The following is a 23,631-nucleotide window of genomic DNA, read 5'->3' as shown; positions in this document are numbered from 1 at the left end:
GTGAGTGCTCACTCTCTCTATTCAGCAAATCTCACTAGAGTATGTGATTTAATAGGATTTCTGCTTTGTCCTGATCTGATACAGGTGTGGGAGACTGCTCTTAGATCAAGTATTTTAGCCTGAAGAGACAGTGGTCAGGTGCCTTTTCTACCTTATTGTTCTCAGAAAAAAAATCTGCCACACATACACACAAATATTTTGTATTCTGCTAAACTAGACAAGCTTTACTGAATGTGAACGCTATATAGTCATTTATTTTATTGGGGACACCTTATCAGATCATATATCCATATTTTGCAGTTACTTGCAAAGTAACTACATTGCAATATGGACCTTTTTCGTGACTGCAGAAACACTAAAGCTTCTGAATCTTCAATGTTTTTACCATATCAAATTCACATATTTGTAAAATGTGTGAAAACGTATGTTCTACATGGATAAAAAGAGATTTAACTTCACCTTTAACTGGATACTCTGCTTAAGAGTGTATCACTCAGCCCAGTACAATGAGCGTCATAAGAGTTAGTAAACACTACTAACGACTGTCTGAGACTCACATTTATTAGAAGGGGTGTTCACAAACATTTGAACATATAATATATTTTACATTAAGCCTAATGAGAAACTGTAGTGCCCTGCATAGTTTTTGTTGAACAAGTTTTTGTTACAATTTATAGGTTGGATCTTGTTTGGACTAATTGAGTTAACAAAAGCATTATAGCAGATAGTAGGTTATGGAAACTGAGATCTCAATAATGTGTAGCGTGTCTAAACAAACCTTTGCCATTGGTCTGCTGTATAAAGCCTGTCCAGTTTTACTGCATTTGCTATGAAAGAAGACTACATTTGTGAGCAAAGCATGGATAGGTCAATTATGTGTGCTTGACCTTCGTCATAGTTCATTACAGTGATCACTTGACATTTTAAAACAGGGTGGACTGCTCATGGATGGTGATGTGTCAGTGCGTAATGTATTGTGTTTTTAATTTTTTTCCTGTCTCTCTCTTTTTCTCTCTCTTTTCTCACAGACCTTTATTAGGAAGTGCCTTTCACACAACTCCCCTCGTAGCTGATCTCTGGTCTATGTCTGACTGTACCACCCACACTCCTCTCTCTCCACCTCCGTCAGAGCACTAATCCCTCCATCTCAAACCAGCCCTCTCTCCACCTGACTGCCGCATTGAGTACACCCCACAGGAGCCGACAGTCTAGCAGGACAGCTCTAACAGCCACAGCCAGGATAGCATAAAAATAAAGAGGAAATAATAAACCGAGCCGTCTCTTAGAGTAGCTGAAGCTGAGGGAGCATGCTCTGAAGGCTCGGCTGAAGGAACATTACGTTGTACTGATTAAAGTGAAATATTCAGCCAAAGGCAGTCTGAAGCTCTTCCTGTTTTGAGTGCCAGGGAACATGCATGTTTCACTTCACAGTCTCCTGTCAGTCAAACAGACAGACTTGTGATTCTTAAGCAGGCAACACTCAAGCAGTCAAACTCTCCTGTTGCCCTAAAAGACAACAGTCCGACAGTCTGAACGTAGTGGATAAGTGCCCGTATCTGATCGTCTGATTCCTGATTGTTTAGTCTGTTGCACTGGACTGTCAGCAACATGTCTGTGGCATTGCCAGCTGTGCGTGACACTAAGTGGCTGACCCTGGAGGTGTGTCGACAGTTCCAGAGAGGCACGTGCTCTCGCAGTGATGAAGAATGCAAGTTCGCTCACCCACCCAAGAGCTGCCAAGTGGACAATGGCCGAGTCATCGCCTGCTTTGACTCCCTCAAGGTAAGATACTTTAGGTGTATGCTTAGGTAACGTAAACAGTGTTTTAATAATTACTGTACACCAGCTGTATATAAAGACCTTAACACTGCTGTCCTCTGGGATTAATGGGGATATAGTCACTCACTCCCTCTCTCTCTCTCTTTCTCTCTGTGTCTCTCTCTCTGAGTTAATCTCTCTGTCCTGCATGGTGCTGATCTGTCCTGTTGGATTACTTTGCTAGAGTACACTTCAGGCTGTAGAGACAAAAATTCATATCTCAGCGATTTCACAAAAAAATATGAGCGTGTAAAAACAATGATATAAAACATCCTTATTTTTAAATTGTATGATTATTGTTCTTGTACAGAATTTGTTGAAACAAATATAAATATCTTTTTACCATTTTTTTGTAGTGGTGTGTCTGTAGTTTAAAACCCTGCTCTTATTCCCATCTAGTTTGCCCTTTAAACATCCCTGTGCATGCCAGAACAAGCGTTTCGGTGGCAGGTCTTCTCTATGGCTAAAGGTGACAGAGTGGTATTTAGAGAGGGAGACAGAGAGAGTAAGACAGGAGGAGATGTGTTTGTTCTGTTGCATGTCCTACATAGCAGCCGTGTATTACTTAGACAGCACTGTGCTCTCAATATGCCTTCCTTAACCTGAATCAGATGATATCACTTTGGGCTGCTGAGCACATGTCTTAGAGACTAATGGCATTAAAACATAGGCCTGGTTGTGTGTAGGCTGCCCAGACAACACACACACACACACACACAGGCACAGCCCTCAGTCAGGGTGACAGTACACTACCTCTTGTGACCTCGTCATGTCCTGCTGCTGCTCCATCTCCCTTCCTCCCTTTTTTCTCCCCCTCTCCCTCTCCTTCTTTCGCTCACTCCCTCTCTCTCTCTGTGCTTTGTTGTAATGTTGTTTGCCCGTGTTGTTTGTGCTGGCTGTCAGTCAGTCTCTGTTTGAAAGCCAGTTTTCTCTGAGAGAGTCTCTGGGGTATTTGTGAAGGGGGGGTGGTAAGCTCAGGCATATTTCAGACTGGTTAATGCTTTTTACTGGTAATGTTTGCGTTCAGATGAACAATTTGCTCTTTACTTTTGTTGTGAAATACAAACGATCTCTGCACAGGCTGATGCAATACATCATGATAACCTAGGACACAGGAAATCCTAGGACAGGGATATTTAATTCCAATTCACTAATGCCCACTTAGGGAAAAGTCTAGAACATCATAATGTCTAACCTTCATTATAATTTAGTGCCATATCCGGTATAATACATATCCTAGTAGTTTCATCAATATTTTATGTAGCCAATATCTGAATGGGAATCAAATACAAGCAGAATTACATATCTCTTTCTATTAACAAAAGGTATTGTCATTTCTCACACTGCAAAAAAAATATTTGAGATACAGGGATAAAGGGCATGGCAGAAAATATTTTTTGACTAATTAATTAAATATCGAATTAATTACTACCAAAATATTCATTAGTTGCAGCTGTAATCGGTAAGGAACCTTTACATTGGAGACCTTAAAATATATTTAAAGGTTCTTCATGCTCACTATGTTATAAACATATCACATAAGTGACTCTTATTTGGCATCGTTTAAAAAACTATTTGAAGTATATATACAATATACAATACCAGTCATTCAACGTGTGTGTGTGTGTTTTTTTTTTACATAATACATAATATTACACAATTACATAATATTAAAGTCATTAAAGCTATACAGAAACATAAATTGTAAACAAAAAAATGTGTAAAACAAACCAGAACAGGTTTTATACTTTAACTACTTCTAAGGAGATTTTGCACACTCTTGGTATTTTAATCTCAGTGTCATTCATGAGGTAGAGTCACCTGGAATAATGTTTTCACTGTCTTGAAGGAGTTCCTGGAGGTGCTGAACAATAGTTGTCTGCTTTCCTTCACACTGAGCTCCAGCTCATCCCAAATCACCATCTCAGTTGGGTTTAGGTCAGAGGATTGTTGAGGCCAAACATTTATTTGTTTCCTGTGTAATTGCATGTGTGTCCCTTAATAGCTGTCATGTCTTTAATATTATTCTACAATGTAGACAATAAATAAAATAAGTAAATAAATTATATAATAACATTAAAAGAAAAGGTGTGTCTAAACATTTGACTGGTACTATATATCATCTTTATGTAAATAAATCTGATTAGGAAACTTTATTAGTCCCAAATTAGTCTTACTTTCTTATGAGATTAAGACTGAGCTGGGCTACTTATTGTGAAGCTTGTATTATTTAAAAATAATTCCAGTCATCGTCTGTATGAAGCATAGATTTTCTGGCTGGAGTTAGTGTTTTTAGACCCAGTGTTTGTGGTGCAGAGCAGCAGCCTCTATCTGTATCCTCTCAGGAGAGATCTCTGTGTTTCTTTCCCTTATGCGGAATCTCTGCCTCCTTTTGTGGCTCCATCTCCCATCTTGTCTGTCTTTGCTCTAGGAATGATTTTATCCTTTCAGTGATAACGTAAAGACTGTGAGTCATTGAGCATCAGGGTCAATAGATTGTGCAAGCTGTGAAGTATCTTGGTGTCATTGTGCACACACACTACTCAGCTACAGTGTCAGCAATGAGAAATGCAGTGTATTGTTGAAGGTACAAACCTACCAGTATTTTAACCAGCTGTGATTCCAGTCCATGTCCTTCATATTGGTTGAAAACAGCTGCTTTTTTCATAGTATTTCTGCTATTTTAAACCTATTCCATGTTTAAAGGGTTAAGTTTTCATATGGTTTTTGGTAAAAAAAAAAAAAAAAAAAAAAGATTTCTGGATGTCAGATCATAAAGAAAATTTACGTAACAATGCAGTCATTATGATTGTATGCCAGGAAATCAGCAGATGGTCTGTGTTGGTTCAGGTGCTGCATGGTTGCATAGTTTAAAAGTCAGAGGTTATTTAGCATCCTGTTCACTGTAGCTGTACCTTTCACTATATTCTCTTCTAAATTAGGTCATTTGCAGTGACTACAAATCTCTCTTTCTTTTTGTGTCCATCCCTCATATAATTCAGTGCTAGACTTATAAATAATCAAAGGGTTTCATAAGCAATCTGCGTGTCATTATTTTCTTATTCATGTAAGTGAGAACTTAAAACAGGAAAATGGGAAAATGATTAATTATTTTGTAATTATTTTTGTATTTTATTTTATTTTTAGACTTAAGTTAAGACAGAAAACGTTAGTTTTATGATTTGTGTGATCCGGACCATATTAAACTTGTTATGCGTTGCACTTCATCTGTAATTTTTGAGCAATTTCAGTTCTAGTGTGTGTAGTTACCCAAAAAAACTAATTAATGAACAAATTATTTAATTATTTAATAACAGCTAATTGTTATACCCTGCACTTTACATGATTTGTGTGCTTTGCTAAATCACTTTTATCTCAGTTGCAGACTATGTAAGACACTTTGGGCTGTATTTTGTCATTTTTGACAAAGTTTTATCTTTATCTATACTGCCTGGCCAAAAAAAAGTTGTCACAAAAAAAGGTCACACATTGTAATTTTGCAGTTGGACCGCCTTTAGATTTGATTGCAGCACAAATTCACTGTAGCATTGTTTAAATAAGCTTCTGCAATCTCACAAGATTTATTTCAATCCAGTGTTGCATTCATTTTTCACCAAGATCTTGCAGCAGCATTGATGATGGTAGAGTCTGACCACTGCACAAAGCCTTCTCTATTCAGCACATCCTAAAGATTCTCAATGAGGTTAAGATCTGGACTCTGTGGTGAACAATGCATGTGTGAAAATGAGAATCTCATGCTCCCTGAATCACTCTTTTACAATTGCAGCCCATGAATCCTGGCATTGTCATCTTGGAATATGCTCGTGCCATCAGGGAGGAAAAAATCCATTGATGTAATAAACTGGTCTATATTTAGTATATTCAGGTAGTCAGCTGACCTCATTCTTTCAGCACATACTGTTGCTGAACCTAGATCTGAGCAACTGCAGCATCAATCCCAGATCTTTTGCTTAGTTAAATCGTTTTTTTGGTCAGGCAGAGTGGAACTTAAATTTAACTTTATTCTACTACTGTCTTTGCAATTGGCTGCTGTATTACTGCAACATTTGACTGTTACAGTGTTTACATTTTGAGCAATATTAATTTCAAATGAGTGTGTGTTCTGTTTGCAAACCACAGGCAAGAACTAATATTGAATGTTTATTTATCTGGTAAAGGTGCTGAACCAGTTTAATTTGAGCCCAGGTATCATCTTTATTTACACTTCAGTGCACTGTGTCAGCATTTAAAGAGCTGGTTATAATCCTTTTACTGGTACTATTTACTGGTCAGAATTTTCAGAATTTCATCAGTAGATCCCTGCTTTTATTATCATTTCATAACGTAACTAGTTGTGTAATCCTAGATTCCGTATGTTGGCATGAGGAAGTCAGGGATCTATGAATTAGTGTTACAGAAGTACATGGTTGTATAATTTGAACGTACTGTATTTTTAATCAACATATCAGATTGTTGGTACAGCAGTGTGGGATCCAGTGATTTTTATTTGTATGCCATGTATCACCTCCTACACAAGTTGACTGATGTGTGAAATATCTTGGTGTCTAGAGAAAGTATTATGAAAATTGCAGTATTTGCTGTAGTGTGACAACGCCCAGAGACCCAGTGAGCAAGAGCTATCCAGCTACTGAATGCTGAGTGTGTACAGTTTGGCCACAGAGAAGAGGCTTTAGCGGTGCCATTGTGCTGCTTCAGCAGTCAGTTTTGTTGCTGTATTCTCAGACTAATGTGTAAAATTACACTCTAATTAGAGCCACTCCTGAGCTGAAAATCACCACTCTTGCTCCCTCCTAAGTTGTTCTTCTCCTGGTGATTATCATAACAATGCTTTCTGTCTAGAACTTTAAATTCCAGTTTTCAGCTTCCATTGTGTTTATCTAGTGGTGATTACCGTAACTTAAGAATGTTCTAACTAGATATTCCACTTGCGATGTATACACTAGCACTCTAGTTTGGATAAGGAAAAAAATGTCAGACATAAATAATATATTGTTTTATTACATACTATGCAAAATATGGTATATACTGTAGCTAATGCATTCATTAGAAGAGATGTCCACAAACATTTGGACATGAAGTATATTCTTTGTGCTGAGTCCTCTATTGTGAGAATAGCTGGTTCACACTGTATTTCTTTAACCTTGAGACTGAATTCTGAGTGATACTAAAAATAAACACTGGGCCTCATTTACTGCATTTACTTTCTTTCAAAGAATCATTTTGTTCATGAGAAAAGTCCAAACATTCAGATTCATGATGTGTTTTTAAAACACAAATTTGTTTGCAGCTCTGCACTCTAATGATTCCATTATCCTTGTATATTGATCAAATCCCAAATAAGCATTGCTGAATGTCAGAATATTTGTGAAAACATTGTAAGTGGAGTTTCAGAAGGAGCTTCTTAAAAATAGTTAGTGAAAAAGGCCCTTTGTTGTCTTACAATATCTCAGCTCTGTCAAGAATCTTTCTCAAGTGCTTTCCCCAAGGCTGACGGTTTCTTATTACTTTTTTAATCTTAAAAATATTACACTTTCTTTTCAAGCTGAACCGTCTTTTTGGACCAGTAGAGAGTTCATAGTGTTCAGGGTAGCGTATGAATCTCTTTCTAATGCACCTAAGCTGGGTTTCCATCCAGACCTTTTACAAAAAAGCTGTGTGTCATGACTGGACCATTTTAGATGAAACTGTACATCATAATATATGATTATCATTTATTCAGTTTCAATTTCAATTAATTTCTTGATTTGGCTTTAGCAATATGGTAACCGTTACACCTCATCGTAGCCTAAGAATCTTCTTTTTTTGTGTTCAATCGAATTATTCAGGGTATTCATGCACATTTTTCAAATGTGCAAAACTCAGTGAATGGAAAACCAACTATAAACTCAGTCACACACTGAGTGCTCTGACTGTATTTGCATCAGTGGAGCATTCACATAAACCTATGGACCTCTGTAGGAAACTGACTTCTCCCCCTCCTCCTTCCTTCTAAAGGGGAACCAGATTCTGCTTAATGGACTCTAATGTGAAAGGGCCCTCTGAGCTCTCACCAAACAGTTAATGTTTCTGTGGCTCAGCTATAATACTTTTCAGTCTAATGCAATACAGACAGTTGTGTGTGTTTGAGAAAAGACATTCCTCCTTACAAAGCACTGCCTTATTTCTGAACTGCCCAATCAGCTGACTTAAAACACACACACAGAGACACTGTCTCTCTCTCTCTCTCTCTCTCTCTCTCTCTCTCTCTCACACACACACACACACACACAGGACAGTTTAACCCAGAGGACCTAAATTCAATCAGACTACCACATAAGTGCTGAAATCGTAATGGGCCCTCAACCATTAGCTGGTAATATGAATATCATCGTGCCAGGCTGAAAGTTAAAGGCTATGAGCTTTTTTGAGGTCATGCATGAGCCAGCTGGTTGGCTGGAGGTGGGCCTAAGAGAACTGTAATCCGGAACCACACTCTGAAGCCTGATGACATAAAGAGTTAACGCTGTCTAGCAGGCTGCTGATTACGCACAAGGTGATATAAGGAATCAGTGGCCAATCTGTAAAAGAGCCTAATCAATGATAACCTCCTCAGGGGGTGTTGAATCCCAGCAGCGTTATGTGGCATGTCTGTAAAGTCTAAACAGGGGAATGGATATTCATTGATAGTTTACCAGGGTGAAATTTTAATGAGTTCACTAATCCTAATCTGTTTATGAAATTACTTGTGTTTGCTGAAACTCCTCCTGGCTTTTATAACCCTTAATTATTTTGGGTGTATTACAGTGGGAGGAAAAACTAGGGCTTGTAATTTACAGTACAGTCTCTTAGACTTTAAAAACAGAGTTGTTGTTAGACGTGCTCTCTGCTCATATTTCAGTTTTATCAGCTGGACGCTTTCCAAAGAGCATGGGATATGAGTTTACACACACACACACGCTGACCATTTCAGCCCTTCCTTTCATGTCGACTGTGTAGTCTGGTTCAAAGCTGGGGTATTGACTAGCGTGACAGCATGTGAATAGCCAGGCTCTGCTACCACCCAGTCAATCAAATATGTAAGGTTTTGACCTATCCACCAGAGTGTGTCTAATATGTGCTCTGCACCACAAGCCTCAGTATAGGGAAGCGATCTTGATTTGCATACTGTTGGAACCTTATCTCTAGTCTAGACCAGCTTTATGAAACCCTAGCCTTTCTACACATAGAGATTCTATTCCAGTATTTGCATTTGTTCAACGTTCAACATGCAAACATTTGCAAATGATTTGCAAATTATTTTTCCCAATATTGACTGTCATTCTGTTGCTTAACAGAACCTTACAGAACCTTAATCTTCTGGGCAGTACGACAGTTCGTTCTCCATTGAAAAAGCCTACACAGAAAGGATAGGTGCTGTGACCCAGTACTTAAAATGTTATTCTGTCACTAGATCATAATAATAATATTTTTGTCATTTTTTTATATTGTTTTTACATATATTGTCACTGAAATTCTTGTGATTTACAATATTATTGGCATTTTTAGATGCCATATGAGGATAAAGTAATAAATCATTACACCCCAAGTATTACTAATCAGTAACTACATATAAAACACTGCAAACTGCCTGACTTTATTTTAACAAAGTTGACAAAGCAGTTCATGTAAAATGCTAAATTTATGTACAATAAGTCGATAATGTAATTATTGTGACAGGCTTAATTGCCGTTTATAAACATACTTGTGTTCTAGTTTATTCCTTAATCACAAGTCACACTTCATAATTCTCTTTAAACAGGGTTCAAAAGGTCATGAAAAACCTGGAAAAGTAATGTAAATTAAAAATAGTAATTTCCAGGCTTGGATAAGTTTTGGAAAAATAACAATACTCAGAAGGTTTTGGTAAAGTCATGGAAATTCGCAAATTACAAATGTAATTTGCCATTTATGGACTGAGAAAACTTATTTTGAGCTAACAAATACATCAGCTCAGAGTTAGTTCAGCAATGAAGCCCTACACAATGGAGATCTCAGGATCTGACACACATTTTATTATTATTGAAGATTTTATTTTTTATTATTATAGTTTTAGTTGATTTTGGTTTTATTGTACATGTCACATGGCACTGATGTTTTAAAGATTGAATTGTCATGAAAATTTGCCTTGAAAACATGGAAATGTCATGGAAATTTATTGGTTAAATAATGTTTGAACCCTGTTTAAAGTAATATTATGTATCGATGTTTCCTTGAGAGTAATGTTGATGGTACACTTACTGCTTTTGGGAAAAATGCCATTGTGTTAAAGGTAAATTGCACTCCACAACTGTAGATAAATGTTAACATAATGCTGGGTAAAGCAGTTCACCTATTAGCCCGTTCATCATATGTTTTCTTAATTTTTAATGTTTTGTTGCGCATAACAACAGTTGAGGCTAGGACATCATTGATGTGGGAATTCTGGGGCAATGCCAATATCCAATATTGCACATGTATATATCTACCGATGCCAATGCTGATATGAACATTTATAACTGACAGAGAGATTAGACATGCTGTTATAAGTAAAACTTTAGTAACCTGGCCAGCGTCATTTTCTGGCATAAATACATGAATCAGCATGTATCTATAGGTCTAAAGTCTACAGGTATTAATTAAGGATTCACAATACTATTGGTGTTATATCGGTATCAGTCAATTTTTGTTTAGAATCATCAGCACTGGCTAATACCGATATAATTACGGTACCATTGTGAATCACTAATTGAGACCAATAGTCTCTGTTATATAGTCTATATAATTTTAGCTGATTTAGAGCATTTTTCATCTTTTAAAACATTGCCAGTATTTGGCAGACAGTAATATTATTTATTTACTATTCATTATTATTATTTTATTATCCAATGTACATCTGAACCCAGTTAGACAGGTTAGCGAATGTAGAGTAATAAAAAAGGACTCTTTTGAAGTGTGCTTGCCTGGCCATTGACTCAATGCCACTGTGACACATGGAGGGCAGTGTTTTTCCCCACTATCCTACTCAAATCCCTGCGTTAACCATGTAATCATTGTTCGTCATACAGCTGAGTTGCTTGCTATCACATGTTTATGTTAACCAAAGTGCTCTTTTTTAACAAGTACTGTCAAAAACAGCACTAACAGTCTGCCTAAGAGCTGTCCGAAGAATTTGAGTGTGCAATTCTCTGATCTGAGTACATGTCTTGTTTTTCAGGGTCGTTGTTCACGGGATAACTGTAAATACCTTCACCCTCCATCTCACCTGAAGAGTCAGCTGGAAATCAATGGGAGGAACAACCTGATCCAGCAAAAGACAGCTGCAGCCATGCTGGCACAGCAGATGCAGTTCATGCTGCCAGGATCCAGCCTTCCTGCTGTGGTACGCCCCAACTCCCATCACCTCCTCTTCTCTCAGACCTGATGTTCAAGACAGCATGCTTAAGCCTACAGTCTATTGCTGAACTTAGCTCAGCTCTGATCTCTGATTAATGTCATTTTTGGGGTTGTTTTGTTTTGATATTCCTAAACTGTACTTAGCTGTGTATTGTTACTGTTAATAAACTGGATTGAAAGTAGTAGCAGGTTAATCTGGAAGCAATATGACATCACAATATTTTTTAAAATTGATTAAAATATATACTGTGATCCTGCTTTAGGACTAATTCTACTTTAGGCGTTATGATGCTCTCAGATAATCATATTGTTCCTCAAGATAGCAGAATTTATCATGGTAACAAAAAATATCGTCATATTGCACACTACAGTTAGAGCTTCACAAAGCATCTAGATTTCCATTTTATATTCCATTTGTATATGAATGTTTTGGTAAATTCAGCCTACAAAAAATATAGTATTATGCTCTGTTACTGCAAATGATTCATTTTAACATCTTTTCTGGAACAATTACAGAGACATCTTTGGTTGTTTATACACAGTCAGTCTGTCAAAGCGGTCCATGCCAGGTTTTAGGTGAAATGTAGAATCCTGGCAAGCGAATTTAGCTCAGCTTGAGTCTTTGAGTTCTTTGGCAGTGTGTTGCTGTTCAACTTGGATAGAATTGCAATTTGGATTTTTAATCTTGTGTGAGAAATATTGTTATATTTCTCTCCTAAATTTAACTTTGATCTCTTTGTTTTAGTCTCTGCAGTCCTCTTTTCCTGTTAGCCAGAATTTGGGGCCGGGGCCAGGGATCAGCTATTCCCCCTACCTCTCTTCTGTCCCTCACGGGATGGGGCTGGTTGCAACTGAGATGCTCCCAAGCAGCCCTGTTTTAGTCCCTGGAAACCCTGCAGTTGCGGTGCAGAGCTCAAACTCCTCTTCATCATCTCAGAAAGCACTGCGCTCCGACAAGCTAGAGGTACTGAAAGACACAGAGGAGTACCCTCAGTTTCTACTAAACAAGTGCACATAAGCCCAGACACAGAAATACAGTACATATACAGTACACACACAAATGCGAACCTTCAGACAGCTGTACAAAGACCCTCCTGCAACCCTTATAGTGCACTATAGCTGATCTGAGGGAAAACACTGAAGCCTGTGCTGAGCTGTACTCTGTGTTTGTGTGTATGTGTTTAGGTTTGCAGAGAGTTCCAGCGAGGGAGCTGCTCCCGAGGAGAGACAGACTGTCGGTTTGCCCACCCAAGCGACAGCCCCATGATTGACAGCACTGATAACACAGTGACGGTGTGCATGGACTACGTGAAGAGCCGGTGCTCCAGAGAGAAGTGCAAATACTTCCACCCTCCGGCTCATCTGCAGGCACGCCTCAAAAGCTCTCAGAGCACCCAGAGCAGTGCTGCAGCTGCTGCTATGGTGAGGTTTGGTAAACACACACGTTACACCCTATACACACGACTCAATCCCTCTCCTAGAGCCCTAGGATCTACTGCTGCTGCTGCTGCCCCTGCTGTGCTGAGATTTAGTACACGCACATGCAAAACACATACACACTGTAATACAAGACTCATACGAGCCTCACACAGCAAACAGAGCACTGCACTGCTGCTGGTGATGGAACTGTGAGTCTAAATTCACTCCCTTAAGCACACCAATAAAATGTTCACAATATAGGTAGGCTCACGCTTTTTTTAGATTCATTTAAAGCATCAGAGGGCAACTGCTATCAGACATGTTCACTGCTCATGCTTCATTAGTTAATCTTAAAACTTAATAGCTGCTGTCAGCTCAAGCCTCAAAAACGGTGAGATTTTGAGTGTGAGTATGAATGTGTGTGTTTTATAGAGGACATATAACATCATGATTTGTCATAATAGATTTTCAACTTTCCATTGGATTGTTGTGGTCTTGTTAAGTGACTAATGAAGCATCACCAGTATTTACAGTTTCATGCTGTGATAGTGTTTCTGCAGCTCCTGTTTTTAACAAAAACTGTGCTTAGGACTTAACGAAGATAACAATGATTAAACCTGTTTTGTTTGTGTGCATGCATATTGTTTATGTAGTAAACGGCATTCAGGTTATTTCATTTTTTTGTGTTTTTTTTTCCTCTCACCTCTCCACAATGCAATGCTGTTCCCATGATGCACCTGTGCTTGCTGTATGTTAATACGCTTGACTCCCATTGGCCCACTGCCATCATGTGTTGGCTGCGTGCTGTGTGCAGACTCACTCAAGTGCCAAAGTGCTGAAGCGACCCCTCGAGGCAACTGTTGACATGGTACTTCACCTTTCACCTCTGGCTTTGCATGGTCTTAAATCACTGTTACTGTACTGTGGCCCCTTGCAAGATTTGATTTTGCTTCTTCATTTGAAATACAGTAAATCTCATCCTGTACGTGTGACTTCATGTACCCTCAGCTAAAGATATACCTTCAAATCCTCAAACCTGACAGGCTTAAGCATTCATACATGTATGTTTCTGCCTTTAAAGTACTTTAAACACAGCGTAAATATACTTGAAGGGAATTGTAGTTTACTAGGCTGGGAGGCTCAGTGTAACTATGTTGGGTGTTTCCTCAATATGCCACCCATTGATTTTGTTCTTCTTTCTCTGTTTTGCTCTCTCTGTCTCAGGCGTTCCCTCACAGTATGCTTCAACCATTGGCTAAACGAGTGGCTTTGGAGAAAACTGGGGGACCAGGTGGTCTGTTAAACCCCAGTGTTCTGCACTACCAACAAGCTCTCACCAACACACCACTGCAGCCTTCTACCGCACTGTTTCCAACAGGTATACACACATGATCTAACATTTAAACTCACACACACACACACACACACACACATATATATATATATATATATATATATATATATATATATATATATATATATATATATATATATATATATATATATATATACTCAGTTTGACACTGTATGCCACTGTATGTATAATCTATGCCTTTGCAGTCAGACTGGGTACACCTTATCCTTATCTTAGCCTGTGCTCCACTTTTCACATTTGCGAAGATCCTCACAGTTCCTCAGTTCTGCCTAACAGCTCTTTTCACTCAGCGTGGGCTCATCTGCGTATCTTCACATGTGAGCTTTGACTGTGGATCAGGAGCACATAAAGCATTCTGTAACTGGGTGGCTGTATTAATTATTTTTCTTCTCCACTGCTGCTCCAGGCTCAGTCTTCTGCATGTCTCCTGGACCTGGCATCGGTATGTTCCTCTTGCACTTACTTAGTGATCTTCTCCAATGACCTCTCCCTCTCTCTATCTCGTTCTTTTTCTTTCTCTCTCTCTCTTTCCCCTGTTCTCATCTTCTCTCATGCTAAAATAAGTATCCCTAAACACTGCACTTGGTTTAAATAGTCTTTAAGACATAAGGCTTCTCAAATTGCTTGTTAGTCCTAGAATCCACATCATCCGCAACGTGAACGAGCAGTGATCTGATGTATCCAGCCAGCTGTGTTTTGTTTATATGCTGTTTTATCCGTCAGCACAGTAAGTCCCTTCCTTTTTCGTCAAGCACTACCACCGAGTCCAGTTTTGTACTAATAGGAGAAATACTATACTCTGTGATAAACAGCTGAAGATTCAGTCACTCTGCTAATTGACTAAACTAAACTAAACACCATATATTTGGAATTGTCAGCTAGTCTGTGTTAAGTGGCTATGCAATCCCAAATCAGAAAAAGTTAGGACAGTATGGCAAATATGCACTGTTCTTATATGTACTTTGTACTTTTTGTCTGGTCAACTTAATATCATTTGTTAATCTAAAATCACTCCTGCTTTTCAGGCCTGCAACACATCACATAAATGTAGGGTTGGGGCAATTTAGAGCTGGCAATGAGATAAAAAAAATGTATGAGATATTAAATGATCATTACATGATAAAGCCACATGAACAAGAGATTATCCTGTCAAACCATTGTCAAGCACTACAATAAGGATTTACATATATAAATGCCACTTAAAACAGTGCCAAACAGAAACCTTATGTTAAGAATGTTTAGAAGTGTTGTCAGATTCTCTGGGCTTTGCGGAATCTGAGATGGACCATTTTACAGTGAAAACATGTATTGTGGTAAGACGAATCAGTATTCTAGATTTTTTGGAAAAAATAGATACCATGTGCCAGACAGAACATGATATACTTGAGTTTAAAATGTGTAAATTAAATTAAAATTAAAGTAAATGTTAAAGTAAATTAATTTTTTGCATATTTCATTGGAGTTATATTTTATTATCTTTTTATTATTTTGTAAACAGAAGTGGTGCTAAATTAACTGATTTTACTTATACTTTTTTAGTTGCTGGCTGGTGGTAGTCTCTATTGGTACTGCAAGCTTAATTGTCATTTGTTTAAACAAATTTTAGTAATTGCTTTACAAAGAACAGAGTAGATCTAGAGCAATATAATTTAAACTTGAGTCTGTTTTTCTTTATTTTAAATTACTGTAGCTGTTTCAGGTTTACTCTGATATGCTCTGTCTGTGTTTGTTTAAATGTATGCATGTGTGTATGTGTCTGTGTGTCTGTTTCTTGTAGTTCTGACCCTCTGACATTCTTCATTACACCTACCCCATCCAATATTCAACTGTATTCTTAATTTCTAAACATCATCACTAATTGTATGGACTATTCTCTGTTCTTAGAGAATTCAAAGACAACCTGTAGTTTTCAGCCAGTAAAATGACTTTATGTGTTATAAAAGTAATTTAAATAATAAGGAATACAGTGGCGTGAAAAAGTATTTGCCCTCTTGCAAGTTTCTTTTGTTTTCGTTTTTTTGTCATGCTGATATTTTTCCAATTATCAAACAAACTTTAATATCAGACAAAGATATCCTAAGTAAACATAAAAATCACTTTTTAAATTATTAATCACATTTTAATTATTAATTGAAAAACAAACTATCCAAATCAATCTAGTCCTGTGTGAAGAAGTGTTTGCTCCCTAAACCTAATAACTTGGTTGTGCCACCCTTGGCAGCAACAACTGCCTTCAAGCGTTTAAGATAACTGGCAATGAGTCTTTCTCATTTCTTTAAAATAGTTTTGTCCTATTATTCTTTACAAAATTGTCTTAATTCAGCCAAATTGGAGATTTTTTGGGGCACGGAGGTCACAAACAGATGGCCGGACATTCTCCTTCAGAATTCCTGATTCCATCTATTATAGCAAGTTGTCCAGGCCCTGAAGCAGCAAAGCAGCCCCAGACCATCACACTACCACCACCATGTTTTACATTCAGTATGATGTTGTTTTTTCTAAAATTATTTGTTTCTGAGGTCTGGGTTCTTTTGTGACCTCCTGGATGAGTTATCCATGCCCTTTTGGAATATTAGCTCATACTGTGGTCCACTGAAGTCCCAAAAAATTAGAAATTACTTTGTAACCTTTCCCAGACTGACTGTTCATCAGATCGCGGCATAATGCTCTTCTTGAGATCTTTTAGCTGCTTCATATTGTCAGACAGGTTCAGTTAATTTATGGGGGAAACACTTTTTCACAAAGGGCTAGATTGGTTTTGATAGTTTTTTCCCCTAATAAATGAAATTATCATTTAAAATTGCTTTTTATATTTACTTTTGTATATTATTATCTTATATTTATTTTTGTATATTTAAAAACAAAAGAAATCTGTAAAGGTCAAATACTTTTTCGCGCCACTGGATTATTGTATAAAACAGATTATTTGACTCGTTCATTCTTCTCCCTCTTTTTTTCTGCTTCGCTTGTTGTCTGCATGCCATCTGCTGGTCTTATTTAACAGTGGCTTTTCCTTTTTTATTAGATACAAACAAACACAAGCACACACACACATATCCCACTCGATTCTGTGGTTACCGTAACGCTGCTCCTCCTTGTTCATTGCTTCCATGGTTCCCTTCCTGAAAAAAGTTCCCATGATGCTCAGTGCCCCGCCCGCTACTGCCTCCGCTCCTGCTGCAAGCCCCTACGCTGCTGCTGCTGCTGCTGCTGCCGCGGCAACCGCCAATCAGGTTTGCTCCTTTACAAGCTCTCTCTCACTGTCCCCACCCACTTAGTTCTAAACAAGTGCTGACTTACAGCAGTGCCTGTAGTTCCTTTACATAGACCAGACATTTCTCCCTCTCTCTCTCTCTCTCTCTCAGCAAAAACCCATTTCCACATATAAGCTGCCAAGAAGTGTTTCCTGATGGCTTATTGGTTGTATTTTTGTTGTGACACAGGTCACCTTCTGCTAAACTGGCAGATGGCCCACCAGAGCCGATTACATTAATGTAGCATATATTTTTTTTTAAACCAAAAAGTTATATGGGAAAGTGTTGCATGTGAATGCAGTTAATGTATATGCGAGCGTGACCCTGTTTTCTGGGCCGTAACTGGTTTTAGAAGTCTGGCTCTCGCTCGCTCTATATTGCTATAGGAAGTCCTGCCCTTTAAGCAGTTCATGCTACCTCAGACACTCACAGCAACTGTTTAGAGCTCCCCCTTCATGCAGTCTGTAGTTATGTTCTGCTGCTTCATTTATGTCATTGTTTTGCATGTGTTTGCCTTTATTGAGCTGCCCTTGTCACTGGCATAGTTTCTCTCTGGTTGGAGGCACCACACGAGAATGCAACCAAACAGATGGACTCAAAAATTTGTCATAAAAGCAAGCGCGATCATGCTCAATAATAGCTGCTTATAGATGTGGTTTCGTGGAGCTTGTGTTGGACCGGGAAGGTTTCTGCAAATTTATAGTCCATGTATCACTGCCCTCTGCTGGTCATTCCCCAGGCTCTTGCTGACACATCAGCTTAAAAATCAAGAATGGAGATGCATGTCAGAAACCAGGGGGGCAGTGTCTTAATCTCCAGACACAAAGACTCAAAGAATGGATTTGTGTATCGTACTGCCTGCCCAGTGATTGACCCAAACTTTATCACGACCCTCAGCTCAATCAGTTTACAGTCAACAGATAGCATGTCTAGACCATATTATTAATTTTTAAATTCAAGCAGAGGCCATATGTGCATAGTATCTTATTTATCTCATCTCCCTTACAACTTGAAATATTCCTTAACACCTAAAAAATTGCAACACCTAGATTATTATAATATTATATTATATTATACTTGGTCCAGTTCATATATTACACTCTATATGAAGATTCCTAAACTCCCTTTTAATTCTATTTGATTGTAGTAATATTAACATTTAATTAACACTGATTTTAGGGAAATTTTAAATGTACTAAATAAATGCACTTGATTACTCATGTGCGAAATATTATGATAATACTAAGAATAATAGGACCCCATTCACCCGGTCACTTCATTCGTCCTGAGTATCAGGATAAGGTTGGTTGGCCAGTGCAAGTGTAAACACACCCAAAAGCATTTAAAAGAGATACAAATCCGATCATTTAAAGCACTTTTAAGCCTCTTTATAGCAGTGTAAACACATCTGTCTGTATTCAACCTTCTCCCAGTACAACCAAAACACCAATAAATAATGTTGTCCCACACTGCAATTTCAGATTAAAATCTTATCAGGATACCATCCATATACTTCTTACATAAAGTGAACAGGTGTAAACGGGGCTTTAAAGAATTATCCACACATATAGTATAGTTACACTATTATATTATGGTTTCTTTGCCCATATCTGTGATCACCTCAAAGATGCCACTTCAAAACAAGTCAACAGCAACACTAACATTTATAGAAGCTAGAGCTAGTTAAGTTAGAGGTCTGCACGGGCCTTAAAGCCGATATTAACCTTTGGAAGTGCTGACTGATCATTGTGATTACATAATTACATTTAATCACCATTACATAATAATGTGTATGTGATGATATAATAAACATGACCAGAATGTAAAAGTTTTTTTTTTGTCAAGCTCAGGTATTATACTCTTTTTCCACTAACATAAATATAGTCATTTTTTGCAGACATTAACTTTAAAGTTAACTATAAAAAGCCCGTGGGACTATATATGGAATGTGAATTTGCATTTCCGTTGAGGGGACGTCTGTATGGCTTATACATACAAACTCTGCTTATTGTGATGAAAAAGATATTGAAACTCATGTTTCTCTCTCTGTGAGGCAACCAGAACAAAAAAATATATTCCAACCCAACATGTAAAGTCAATTTGTAAATGTGTGTGTAAAACCACCTCCAGTTTCCTCCACACCAGATCAGTAGAAGACTTGGCCCATTGTTGGAGGCACGTTGAGGGACTAAAACATTGCTTTTAACCCTTTGGGGCATATTTAACATGTTTATCTGAATTTGATTCCAAAATGAATAAGTTTTAGTTCCTGGTTATTGTTCTCTTTTTATACAAGGTTTTGGGTAATGTATTTTTTAACATGTACCTTTTTTCTCTTTGTAACAGATCATTTTGAAATAGAGCACAGGAGAGGAACAGAGTGCCAGCGCAACATAAACACACTCCTTAGACGAAGAGTGTGTGGACATGACATCCTTAACTCACCAGAACTACAGCTACATGCATGTTGATGCACACACACACACATACACACACATGCACTTACATATAGACATAGACATATAGTCCTACCATTAGATAATGCCTATTGGATTATGTTCAATAAATATATTGTACAAATTTGAAATATATATATATAAAGTAAGTAATTAAGGTAATTATAATAAGTCTACATTTATAGAAGAGAGTTCTACTGGAATACAACCTTACTCTTTTTGCTTGTACATTTTAAAACATTATTAATTATACAGTTATTATACACAGTACCATCACTAGTGTTGAGTAGGTTAATTCAACACTTATTTTACTGTGTGAGTTTATTTACTTAACCTTTTTTAAGGCAGTGTCTTTAGAAAGACTATTATAATAAGCCCGGTGTGAGAAATGCCCTCTTGACTGAGTGCATAATAACTTATGTATAAGAGTTTACCCATTTGGAAAGGCGTCAGGAATGGACTGGATACCCTAGTGCCGAAGCATGTCAAAACCATGCTGTAAGAAAATGGCGAGCGGACAGCACGTGAAAGCCACGCTGGAAAATGACGGAGGGAGCCGATCTCTCAGCTCTACAGTTCCACAGCGCCTCCTAATGGCCACTGCTGAAGCTCTGCAACATGACCTGAGAGATCAGCTACTCTGTTTGCCAAATTACTGGTAGGGAGGGAAATAAATCCAATGTTTTGACCTTTAAAAGTGGCCAAACAGAAGAGAGATGTGACTTTGAACCCTTTAAGACTTGAGTGTGAATCTGAGGTTTATTGCTGTGGCCGTTCTTTTATAACTCCCATAGTTGGAAGCGTTGAATGAGTCAGTGAGGAGTTTGCCACAGTAAAGGCTTGTTCTCTTGCTCTCTTGATACTGTGCCATTGGAAGAGTGAAAAAGACAGAGAGAAACCAAGAGACTATGACGTGCAAATGTGTGATTTAGTGTGTGTGTGTCTGTATGTATTGTGACGTAGTACTGTATAACATCAGTTAGTAAGCCTGGGCTCCACAGCTAGACTCAGGTTCTAGAATTGCCAGCACTTTTGAGCTGAGTTCAGTTGAGCTGAGTTGGGCTGAGTTCATCTTTTTCCTGGTTTCTGGTTTTGTTTTCTGTATTTATTCTGTTATGATTTTGTATAAGTGCCTAACAAAGTTCTAACTAGCATCTAATAGAGACAAATTTGAACTGTTCATGTTCAGTTAAGTTGCTGCAAAGTGTCAATCTTTAAAAAAAAAAATGACAAAAAGGATGAAAGGTTGTGGATGTGGATGTACACATTTTCTTTAACATTTCTTTAGCCCTTTGACGTAACAGTAACAAAGCTAAGCTAATCTGTTACTGTGTAAAAAGCATAAAACGATGTTCTATACAGCAGCCGGAGTCTACAACTGCAGTCTAGCAGTCCCACTGCTGTGTGGCTCATGTTTTCTCTGCTCTACTCACACGTGATTCAGCTCATCATATAATTATCAAGCCCTTCATGGGTTGAATCATGTGATAGAGAAGGGAAAGCTGCAGGCCAGCGTCTCTAAAGCTGAAAAACACCTGCTGTAGAGAATGCACAATCTTCCCTGAGCTTCTGCATTTAATCGAGTAACAATCAGTTTTGTTTTGTTTTTTTTACTTATAATCACATTTACGTTTATTTAACATCTCAAGGTTATTCACTCACTACAGTGTGTTTAAATTTAACATGCACTCAACATAATGCTTAACTACTCTTCTATTATTAATAAGACTATAATAAGACTTACAATGCATCTTCATTTAGTAATTGATCATCATTTTTCTTTCTGTGACTCAGATTGTGTTTGTATGTATGTTTTTTGAGAGTGTTCTAATTCAGGGCGGAGATATAATGCCATGTGAGAACTTAGACAATCTTCAGTTTAGATACACAAAGGCACTGCTTAAACTTTTACTCATTTAACCTCTCAGCAGTCGATGCCTGAGGATAATTTATGTTGTGATAAGATATATGAGAACTATTATGTAATGTTGCGGTATTGATTGTTGTTAATGGACCATTGTTGTATTCTGTTTTTGAGATGAATGTAATTTATTTGAGGTAGGGCCTTGTTGTTCTGATGATGTTTTGAAAAGCCAACTCAGGCTCGCCTCACTCTGCTAAGTCGCTTGACCTGTGGAGGAAGGGAAAAAGGGCCTGGGCTCCTTTTTTGGTGGGCTACGGTGTACTCACTAAACAGGGTGAAGCACTAATCTGGATTATACTGAAAGTAGTTTGATAATACTGTTGTGAATCTAATACTTTAACAAAATAGTTGTTGAATGTTTTGGGATTTAGAGGTGTGTAATTATAGAACGAAGTCTCATATTGTAAAAGAGGGAAGCCTAGCAAGTAAGCCTAGCAGTGAGTGAGTAGCCAGGCCAGAGGAACAGGCCGCAGGGTGCTATCAGCCTGCCAGTCCCACCACCACCACCACAGGACGCATCAGCACAGGCCAGGCTGGAAAAGTGCTCATTTTATGTCAAACTAAAGATGAACATTGCATTTCATTTTATAGAGGTTCACTTTTGTGTGCTAATATTTTAGAACAGTACTAATTTGTTAATTGTGACAGTTCAGAATTGCTATGAATGAAATTGTGTTTTTGTAAGTGACGTTACTTTCTTTTTTTAAGATGATAGGTTCAGTATGATGTTTTCCCTACTACTGGAAAATACTTAGTTTCAACGCCTTATTGTCATGATGGACCATGCTATTTAATTAAGAAGATATTAGTCTTAAGTTTCTCACTTATTCTACCAAAAAATAAATGAACGTTAAACTTAAATCAAAGTTTTATTTCCTATATCCAGATAGAAGCCTACATGCGTCAGAATTTATTATGAAGCAGCATACTAATGCTAGAAGAGCAGTGTGTCATCATTCACATGACTGTGAAGGATCCAACTTCCCTGGCATTAAGTATAGTTGTGATCATATTTTAGGCAAAAGCATAACAAAGAAAATTTTGTGCTTATTTCAGCCTGGTGTCCTATGTCTCAGTGCTGAATGAATTTTTTTACTGAATATATGAATGTGGCCCATGTATGTATCGATGTATCTTCTGCTCTCTTAGTATCAGTCTGGTGGATCAGAAATTCAGAATGTGATTTCTCTCTTGACTGTTGAAACACTTTCTGAACAGGTTTACGACCGGTTAGAAGTCTGTTCACATGTGATGTTTGCCTTATCTTCTATGTGATGCTCTTACCATTTCTTGTTTTCAAATGTTATTTGAAAGCTTTTTGTAATACAAAAGATTGTATCTGATCTCCTAATCCTTAATGAACAACTTCCCTAAAGGAATATTCTGTAACAACCTGATGCTAAAGGACGTGGCAGTTGAAAGCGATAGACACAGGAAATTCACCCCTTTGATGGCCATTTATCCTTTGTTTTTTATTCTGAAGTCTGTTCTCCATAGCTAGAATGAACAAGTGGGTTCAGATCCCTTGAATGGAGTAGAGGCTAGATGTATGGTTTCTAGGTGTGGAGAACAGACGTGGATATTTCTTACTTGCGCAGTGTTGGGTTTTCTCACTTCCACCCTGTTCCATAGGCTCCATATGTCACCACTATCAGGGGGAGGAATCACAAACAGTCAAATTTCATGCTGATTGGTTCTGCCACACATTATAAGATCCTTTTAGGACTTTTTATATGCTCTTTTATGTAATATTAAGTAGTTTAATTGCTTTGGTTCCCTAAACATACAGTATGTAAACTGTATTGTCACAAAAATGAATAAAATCTTTTAATGAGTACTGTGGTTTGCCATTTTGTGACTATAATGAGTTATAAGTTATAAACAGGGTAACACACTAAGTATGTATATTAGTGTAAAAATAACAGTAGCTGTACCATAACTCTACTTATTTTTCCTAAGTCAGCACTTCCAAAG

At 37.7% G+C, this 23,631-nt stretch overlaps 1 protein-coding gene across 7 annotated transcripts in view; it reads left to right on the top strand.

Annotated features, from left to right (window-relative positions):
* The window catches only part of mbnl2 (muscleblind-like splicing regulator 2), a 31,008-nt gene extending 7,514 nt beyond the window's left edge, over positions 1-23,494 (top strand). For 2 of the 7 annotated variants that reach the window (XM_022680286.2, XM_022680287.2), the window contains exons 2-9: positions 1,029-1,782; positions 11,051-11,215; positions 11,975-12,193; positions 12,415-12,651; positions 13,463-13,516; positions 13,873-14,026; positions 14,430-14,465; positions 19,624-23,494. In XM_022680286.2, coding sequence (XP_022536007.2) covers positions 1,609-1,782; positions 11,051-11,215; positions 11,975-12,193; positions 12,415-12,651; positions 13,463-13,516; positions 13,873-14,026; positions 14,430-14,465; positions 19,624-19,748 — 1,164 coding nt within the window. In that variant the 5' untranslated portion in view covers positions 1,029-1,608 and the 3' untranslated portion in view covers positions 19,749-23,494. Of the gene's footprint in view, positions 1-1,028; positions 1,783-11,050; positions 11,216-11,974; positions 12,194-12,414; positions 12,652-13,462; positions 13,517-13,872; positions 14,027-14,429; positions 14,466-17,155; positions 17,257-19,623 lie in introns of all 7 variants that reach the window. The other 5 variants (XM_022680288.2, XM_022680290.2, XM_022680292.2 and 2 more) reach the window with 5 other exon arrangements.
* The last annotated feature ends 137 nt before the right edge of the window (positions 23,495-23,631 follow it).

This window comes from Astyanax mexicanus, chromosome 11 (assembly GCF_023375975.1).
Source record: "Astyanax mexicanus isolate ESR-SI-001 chromosome 11, AstMex3_surface, whole genome shotgun sequence".
Taxonomy (NCBI): Eukaryota; Metazoa; Chordata; class Actinopteri; order Characiformes; family Acestrorhamphidae; genus Astyanax; species Astyanax mexicanus.
This window is presented reverse-complemented; position numbering and strand designations above follow the sequence as displayed.